Source organism: Lipotes vexillifer, unplaced genomic scaffold (genome assembly GCF_000442215.2).
Source record: "Lipotes vexillifer unplaced genomic scaffold, Lipotes_vexillifer_v1.1 scaffold525, whole genome shotgun sequence".
Classification (NCBI taxonomy): Eukaryota; Metazoa; Chordata; class Mammalia; order Artiodactyla; family Lipotidae; genus Lipotes; species Lipotes vexillifer.
The window spans coordinates 744,900-753,522 of record NW_006786891.1 but is presented as its reverse complement, the minus strand read 5'-3'; the positions used below and the strand labels follow the sequence as shown (position 1 = coordinate 753,522).

Below are 8,623 nucleotides of genomic sequence, written 5' to 3'. Positions count from 1 at the left end.
GAGTTCAAGGGAAAGAGAGGTCTAGGATGGAGACGGGGCTTTCAGAGGTTTTAGTGTATTTAGAAGGCACTTAAATCCCTGGGATTAGATGGAATCATCTAGGAAGACATCTAGAGAAGAATAGTTAACTGAGACTTGAGCCACAGGGCTCCAACATTTGGGGGTTGATTTGAGGGAAACACCAACATGGAAGACCCAAATAAATGCTAAAAGGCCTCTAGGGGTGAAAAAAATAAGCCCCTGGCCCACACTGACTTTCACATAATAATCTCTCCTTAAAAATAACTCTCTGTATTTTTCCCTTTCCGAATGACACATTACATGTAGTCCTTTCCTGAAGACAGAAGCAATGTGTCTGTTCTTGTTCATATTGCAGACATTGATAAGTCCCTATTCTGTGCCAGGCCTGGCCCTGAGTTAGGCATGTGGTCCTTGCCTTCAATAATGTCTTAGTCAGAGAGACTTAGGGAGACTGACACAAAGCAGTAATTCCAGTAGAATAAGTGCTGCAAGAAAAGTATATATGAGATGTTTTGGGTGTGTGGAGGAGGGAGCAGTTAACCACCTTGGGAGGCAGAAACTGCAGTTATTAGATTCTCTGCGCTGTCATTTGTTTCCACATCAAAAGAAAATGATGTTATGTTTACTTGCAGGAGCTAGTTTCAGAAGGACCAGTTCCCTGGGTTTCCAAGAATAGTGTAACATTCGTGGCTGAGCAGGTTTCCCATCATCCACCCAGTAAGTTACAGAGCTCCTCGGCAGTAGCCACTTTCAAACTGTTCTGTCTAAAGAGGGTCATAAAGAGCTCCATAACTGAGGTCGCTGTACGGTCAGTTTTATGGCCACCTGTATCTTCCCAATCCTGTGAGGATTGGTTCCTCATATCTGTTCCTGATATAAGTTCCAAAGACTCTATTAGGCTTCACTGCTTAATGATATATAAAAAGAAGGGGTTTGAGAAGCCACCTTTTAGTGCTTCTGAAGTCATCTTTCACAGCATGAGCTGTGCTCTAGCAATCCCAGCAACTCTGAAGACAGTTTATATAAAAAAGACGTAGTTTCTGCACAGTATATTCCTGGCATAGTGGAAAGAACGTGTGTCCTCCCGTGTTATTTGCTGGATGCAGCATTAAGACTGGTAATACTGTATGGGCCCAGGTTGGGGCTGGGGCAGGAACATGCTTGCTGACCAGAAGAACAGACAGACTCTTTGTTTTTAAGCCTCTGGGATTGGTCATAGCCTCATAGTTCAGGGAAGTTCCTGCCCACATGGTCCTGAACGGTTGCTTGCACTAGGGGAAACAGGGTATAAAAGGCAGGTGGGTAATTTCTGACTACATTCAAGGCTGTTCTTTAAGGGGTAAAGGATTTTCCCCATGCAGCCAGTTTTTTCTCTGGGTTAATGGAGTTGGAGAGGGGACTATGGCTATGTAGTGCACTAATTGAAAACAATTTCTATTCAGTTTCAGCCTTTTATGCTGAGTGCTTTAACAAGAAGATACAATTCAATGCTCATATCTGGACCAAATCAAAATTCCTTGGGATGTCAATTGGGGTGCACAACATAGGACAGGGTAAGTCTGGGGGCTTTTGGTGGGCTACAGTGTTCATAGAATTTTATGTCATTCTAATATGTGCTGGACATCTATCTAGTAAGAGTAAATGGCCCCAGAAAGCCAGTTTGGATGTCATTGTTTGCAGGGAAGCGTGTGTATTGGGGGTGAGAGCAGGGGTGGGATGCAAGATTGATTTTCCCTAAACTGAATGGAGATTCCGTCAACTACTTAGCTGAAATTCCATCTCTTGTCTCCACAGGCTGTGTCTCGTGTCTAGACCATGATGAACATTACATTCTCACATTCCCCAATGGTTATGGAAGGCAAGTAGAGCTGTGTGCATTCCTCTGATTAGCAAGCAGCAGACCCTGCTGTTCCTTTGTTCCTTAAGCTGTGCCCCTCCTTTCTTTCCTCTGAACTGTCAGCCTTACCTGAAACTTTTGATTTTGCAGGTCTATCCTCACAGTGCCCTGGGTGGAACTAGGCGGAGAATGCAATATTAATTGTTCCAAGACTGGCTATAGTGCCAATATCGTCTTCCACACTAAACCTTTCTATGGGGGCAAGAAACACAGAGTTACTGCTGAGATTTTGTACGTATTTTGTTTTTCTGCTTCGGTGCTTCTGCTTCTCTGAAATACTTTTCCTTTTGTCTTGAACTATAACTTCCATCAGGAATGGACCATTTTAATGGTTCTGTCTTTGTAAACTTACTTCACATCTTGTGTGTCATGTCTCTTCCTAAAATCCCATCTCAGAAGGAGACCTAAAATATGGGTTCAGAACAACCTGAGGTCATTGGTGGGATTTCCTTCCTAGCAACCTGACTTGCAAATGGGGAACTGAAGGAGTCTTCCTGGATCTCCTAACTAACCCAGATTATGGGTGCCTGACTCATTATTGCTGGATTGGACCATGAGCTAGCCCATACAGGAGACCCTGTGACTCCCACCGAAGTGTCTCAAAGCCCTCATAGTCCTTTTTTCTGTGCCTTTGCTGGGGAAAAACAGTAACCATCACATCTTTGCTTGGTTCTGTTTGATGCTCTAGGATCAGATGAAGACAGCTATGCTGTCTGGGTAAACAGTCAGTTGGGTGGTTTAGAGCCTGCCTAGAAGAGGAAAATCTGCAGGACTTTCTCTGACCTCAAAGGCCTTATTGGGAACAGTGTTGCAGATGGAAGACACAGGATTGGTTAACCAGTTTTTTAGGGAGATAATTTAATTTGGATGACAGAATCAGCATCCAAAAAAATCTTGAGCAGGGCGGGACGGGACCACGAACACAAGATGTTTACTAAGGATCCCTGTAAAATCCAAAATATTACTGCAGTCAGAAAATATGGGCAGAGGTTAGGGAATAGCACAAGTCACCACGATAATGCGGCTTCTCCACTAAAATAGGCAGGTGGGGGAAATAGGATGTCCAGAACAAAGACCTGGGTGGGCCTGCTTCTCAGAATTCCTTAGAGGCAACCAACCAGCACCAACAGGAACTGCTGGCAGATTTTTTGGCCAGTCACAGCGACTTATAATAGAAAGACTGCCTTCTGAAAGAATGCTTGGTGGGCTTTTCAAATTAGGGTAATGTCTAAATATTATGAAAATAGTTTTGACCTAAGAGGGTCTTGGGAAGCCCCAGGGGTCCCCAGACCATACTTTGAGAACCACTGCACAATAACCTTCTAAACTTGGAATCCTACCATTTTTCTTTCCCTTTGTCCTTCACACAAAGCACCAAGTCATAGAGGAAGCAAGTTTCAGCCTACTGATAGCAACTTCATCCCTCTACCCTGTGTATTTTTCTCTTTCTGACCTCCTAGCCTCCTTCTATGTCCATGCCTTGCCCTTCCTAATCTGTCCTTTGTTGTAATGCTTATCTTCTAAGTTCCATACCTACCATACACATCACTGTCATGTCCAAGTAAAACCTGTTGGGGCTTCTGAGGAAGGGATCCTTGCTTAGGAAAAGAGGTAAAATCTTTTGACCCAGAGGTCCCTTTCATCCTGAAGATGAAAGCCTAGTCTCCAGCATTGTATCCTTAAGTGAAGCCTTCTCTGACCCTCATCCTAGCAGTGTTGCCCTTCGTCTCCAGTGCTCACCTGAACTCACCACAGCGCTTGCCACCCAGAATCTCAATGGCAGTGTCTCCCCACTAGACTGTGAACAGCTCGAGGGCAGGGACTGTCCCTAGTTTGCCGTGGTCCCAGCACCTAGCACATCTCATACCCACAGTTTCTGGGATCTTGAGTCCATTAGCATCTTCTTTAGGGCCCTCATTCTTATAGTTGGCTCTGAGAAATCCAGTTTTATTAAGCTGCCTTCACCAAAGACTTCACAGTTGCTCTTCTGTGTTCTGCTCTGTGTAGGTAGGCCACACTACCGAGATTCTTTGGTAGAGAAATTTCAATTTGAGACTAACACAAATGTTTGTGGTTTTTTTGTTTTTGTTTTTTAATCTAGTTCTCCAAATGACAAGAAGTCTTTCTGCTCAATTGAAGGGGAATGGAATGGTGTAATGTATGCAAAATACTCAACAGGGGTAAGAACCTGTGTTTTGCCATTTGTTTCAGGCTTCATTGAATCGTAGCCCATCCCTTACTCTGGCTTCCTTCATCTGGAAACTTAACCAGGATGAGCTCTAATGCCAGCTCTTCAGGGCAAGGCTTTTCCTTCTCCCACCTCTTACCTAGCAGTACAGGTAGTAGAATGATTTTTACTTTCCTCTCTCCCCTTAAAATACTCAATAATATATGAAAAAAAAAAAATGCTTGACACCATAGTAAGCACCCAGTAAATGTTAGCTATATATCATTAGAATGTATGGTGTGTGTGTTTATAAATAAAATGAGGTGCTAAATTATTAACTCATGTGTGTTTGTATATACACAGTTTGATTTTGTCTAAGAAATGTATTAACTGCCTGGCACCAGGGATACAGAAATGAGTAAGATAGTCCTTGCCCTCAAGGAACTTGCAAACTACCTAATTAAGGTAGGAGGGAGGTGGTATGGCATTGTTAACAGGAGGAGCCAATGAATTGGATTTTGGACTCAGAGAATTTGAAATTTAAAAAGCACTTCAGAGTACTTAACGTTAGGATTAGTTGTCTAGCTCTCCAAGAGATTACATCCCAAGCATGTAGCACATAGCCACATTGAAACTGTCTGTTGAATTGAGCCTTAAGACTTAAAACAAACAATTATAATTTAGGCTGAAGATTGCATATGGAACTCATTGTCTACATCACTAACATGTGGGATTTCATGATTAAATCTGTTAATGGGAAGAGTTGACTTTTCCTTCTAGAACAGTGTGAACAATAAAACATCTATCTACCTCTTCTGTTTTCTAGGAAAATGTAGTTTTTATAGATACCAAGAAGTTGCCTATAATCAAGAAGAAAGTGAGGAAGTTGGAAGATCAGAATGAGTACGAATCCCGCTGGTAAGGAGGTGACATAACTAGAGCTATTGCAGCAGTGCTCTTGCTATTGGCCAGGCATAGGCGCAGGGCTGGGTTGTAGAGACTGTATAGCAGGGTGTAACAGAGCACAGACTGAGTTTGAATGCCTGGGTTCATATGGAGCTCCACCACTTGCATTGTAACCAAGACTATAAGCTACCCTCTCTGCCTTCTTTCCTGAAATGGGAACTACCTCAGCATTGTTGTGAGAACTAAATGAAAAAACATGGCGCCTATGTATGATGCTTGGCATATAATAAGTATAGAGTGTATGTTGACTTATCACCATCTTTATGGCTTGTAAGAGATGGTAGTGAGGTCCCAACTGAGATCATATATATATCAAGACATCTTTAGGGTCTCTTTTTTTCAAACATCATTATTGGAGTATAATTGCTTTACATTGTTGTGTTAGTTGGTGCTATATAACAAAGTGAATCAGCTATACATACACATGTATCCCCATGTCCCCTCCCTTTTGTGTCTTCCTCCCACCCTCCCTATCCCACCCCTCTAGGTGGTCACAAAGCACCGAGCTAATCTCCCTGTGCTATGCAGCTGCTTCCCACTAGCTATCTGTTTTACATTTGGTAGTGTATATATGTCCATGCCACTCTCTCACTTCGTCCCAGCTTACCCTTCCCCCTCCCTGTGCCCTCAAGTCCATTCTCTATGTCTGCGCCTTTATTCCTGCCCTGCCCCTAGGTTCATGAGAACCATTTTTTTTAACACCTTTATTGGAGTATAATTGCTTTACATTGTTGTGTTAGTTGCTGCTGTATAACAAAGTCAATCAGCTATACATGTACCTATATCCCCATATCCCCTTCCTCTTGTGTCTCCACCCACACTCCCTAGGGTCTTTTTTGTTTGCAAGAAACTTAAAAAAAAAATTCCATTTCTGAGTATTTTAGTATGTATCTGTAAAGTGACTTTTTCAAAAAAACACACAAAAAACACCAGCCACAATATCATCATTGTACTTTTTAAAAAATCAGTTAGTTATTCCTTAATATCATCAAACATCTAATTGGTATTCAATTTTCTAGTAGTCTCAATTGTCATAATTTTTCCCCCTTCCATTTGTACAATAAAATCAGGATCTTTTAGTGCACTGTATGAGGAATCATGCACTAAAGTTCTTTGTTTAGCATATTAGGGGATTTCTTAAGTGAAGAAGACCTTACAAACTATAACCCTGCCTGTGTCTTTAACTTGTTAACAGTCTGCTTGCCTGGACTGCCTGCTCATAGTTATAAGTGGAGATCTATAGACATTTATGCTCTGCTACTCACACAAGGGGAATCTTAGGATGTCTACTTTTCTAGTTCCTAGGAGTCCACTTTAAAGTGTTGTTTGGGCCAGACTTGTCTAGTTATCATTTTCCAGGCCTTGAGAGGAAGCCAAACCTTTTACCCCGCCTTAAGCCTCTGCAGTGCATCTCTTGACCCTTATTCTCTGTATTCAAACTGCTTCTCCCAGATTTCGTTATTAATTCCAGGGGAGTCTTCATGAAATAGAATTTCTCAGGTCCTCTGATCTGATCTTACTATATACCCCTTTTGGTTTATACTAAGGGACACTGAAGCCCTAGAGAGGTGAACTGACAGCCCCAAGGTTGCATCACTAGTTAGAGGTACAGCCAGAAGTGGAATCCCAGTCTCAGCTGTTTTTTCTCCTCTGTTGTCCTAACCATATATCCAGCTTTCTGCCCATCCTGTATGTCCTCCTTTGACAACTAGCAGTGGAATCTTCTGAGACCACTTCTCTGTTCTTTACTCCAGTGCCCTGGTGTCAGCCGAAGATTTATAGTCTGTGAACTACAGCATTTAAAGCCATTTGACTTGTACTGTAGTTATATTATATTCTAGATGGATCTAGCCTTTCATTCTGAAGACTGCTAACTCCTCTGTCCATCAAGTACTTATTAGCACCTTCACTTCTTTTCTTTAGCCTTTGGAAGGATGTCACTTTCAACTTAAAAGTCAGAGACATTGATGCAGCAACTGAAGCCAAGCATAGACTTGAAGAAAGACAAAGAGCAGAAGCCCGAGAAAGGAAGGAAAAGGAAATTCAGTGGGAGACAAGGGTAAGCTTGCTTTGGAAGCCTGCCTCAGTCTCCCTACTGCTGTTCTCTGAGCTGTAACTCATTTGTTCATTTCAGTGAATACTGAAGTACCGAGTAAGCATGGTGATGAACGAGATGAACACTCATTTCAGTGTTGGGGGGAGGGGGAGCACATAAAATAATTAAAGGTATGATATTATAGAAGTACAGAGCAAGTGTGTAACTGAATTCTCCCCTTTTATTTTAGTTATTTCACGAAGATGGAGAATGCTGGGTTTATGATGAACCATTGCTGAAACGTCTCGGTGCTGCCAAGCATTAGGTTGGGAAATGCAAGGTTTGCTTCTGGTGACCCAGGCAGGAGGCACAATGAAGTAACAGTCTTCCTTTGGGAGAACCTATTCACTCCCTTCTTATTGCAGTGGTTCCTATCTCAGGGATACTGGACTTTCTGATGCAGATGAACAATTAAAGCGAGAAAAGCTCCCCTTTTTCCTGTTCTGTGGCAGTTACAGTGTTGACTTCAGTCTTGAGAAAAAACTTCAGGTTTTGAAAACAAGATGTCTGCTCCTTTTCCAAATCCCACGTTATAAATCCCAGTCTCAAACTCTGCACTCTAGTATTGCTGTTGAGATATACAACATCTGTTTCCTAGCTCATATAATCTTGGGTTCTACACACACACACACACACACACACACACACGTGATGCCAGGTTTTTCATAAATACGCCATGTACTGTAAATATTGGTTCCTCTGAGTTGGTTTAGAAAATTTAGCACAATGTATTAAAACCACGTGTTAGGAAATTTCATGGTCTCACCTACAATAACTTTTATTTTGGAATTGAACTATTATTAAATTGTATCCAACTCTGGACTACAGTTTAATTATACTCAGTGCTTCTTAAGGCTTCATAAAGTAATTTTTCCAACCTTTTTTTTTAGTGTGTTTCTTTTATTATTTTTATGATTAAACTTGAACCCAGTTATTTGGCAGCCTTGACTACAGGAGCTAGCTTTTTACAGGGACTCTTGAAGTAATGAAGGGGTCCATCCTTTTCTTTCCTTAGGCTCTGAGTTCTGTCTTTAGCCCCCACCATGCTATTGCGCAAGTTTTAATTGAACTCTCAAGTAGTACACATAGGGCTACCGACATTTTATCCAAAAATATTTTATTGCCTTAGAGAATATGGGAAGAATGTTTATTTTTAGATCCCCACCCCACACCGAAACAAAATATAATAAAAGGAATGCCACAGCAGCAAATGGCTCATTCTGAAGGGCAATACAGAATTACCTTTATTTTTAAATACATTAAAAACAACAACACAGGTATTAGTATTAGCACCTCGCATTTAGGTACTAAGAAGAAATCAGTTACATAGGGCCTCTGAAGCCTGTCATACAGAACTGGATTCTCAATCTGAGAGGACCAGGACAGGCCAGGGCGTCTCAGACGGCTCCTGCAAGCTTTTTGGTTACATTGGCCCACCTGCTAATTTCTCTCTGCAGCTGCTATAGTAACTCTTGGT

At 41.8% G+C, this 8,623-nt stretch overlaps 2 protein-coding genes across 12 annotated transcripts in view; one reads left to right on the top strand and one right to left on the bottom strand.

Moving 5' to 3' along the window:
* OSBPL9 (oxysterol binding protein like 9) overlaps nucleotides 1-8,033 on the top strand; it is a 172,048-nt gene extending 164,015 nt beyond the window's left edge. For 4 of the 11 annotated variants that reach the window (XM_007459623.1, XM_007459627.1, XM_007459630.1 and 1 more), the window contains 9 exons: nucleotides 341-346; nucleotides 657-738; nucleotides 1,464-1,574; nucleotides 1,816-1,879; nucleotides 2,009-2,149; nucleotides 4,020-4,098; nucleotides 4,912-5,003; nucleotides 6,975-7,110; nucleotides 7,337-7,692. In XM_007459623.1, the coding sequence (XP_007459685.1) occupies nucleotides 341-346; nucleotides 657-738; nucleotides 1,464-1,574; nucleotides 1,816-1,879; nucleotides 2,009-2,149; nucleotides 4,020-4,098; nucleotides 4,912-5,003; nucleotides 6,975-7,110; nucleotides 7,337-7,411 (786 nt within the window). In that variant the 3' untranslated portion in view covers nucleotides 7,412-7,692. Of the gene's footprint in view, nucleotides 1-340; nucleotides 347-653; nucleotides 739-1,463; nucleotides 1,575-1,815; nucleotides 1,880-2,008; nucleotides 2,150-4,019; nucleotides 4,099-4,911; nucleotides 5,004-6,974; nucleotides 7,111-7,336 lie in introns of all 11 variants that reach the window. The other 7 variants (XM_007459624.1, XM_007459628.1, XM_007459625.1 and 4 more) reach the window with 3 other exon arrangements.
* A 220-nt stretch (nucleotides 8,034-8,253) lies between these two features.
* The window catches only part of NRDC (nardilysin convertase), a 92,400-nt gene continuing 92,030 nt past the window's right edge, over nucleotides 8,254-8,623 (bottom strand). The window contains exon 33 of the mRNA XM_007459618.1: nucleotides 8,254-8,623. This exon is cut by the window's right edge and continues 360 nt beyond it. The gene's annotated coding sequence lies outside the window, so the exon portion shown is untranslated.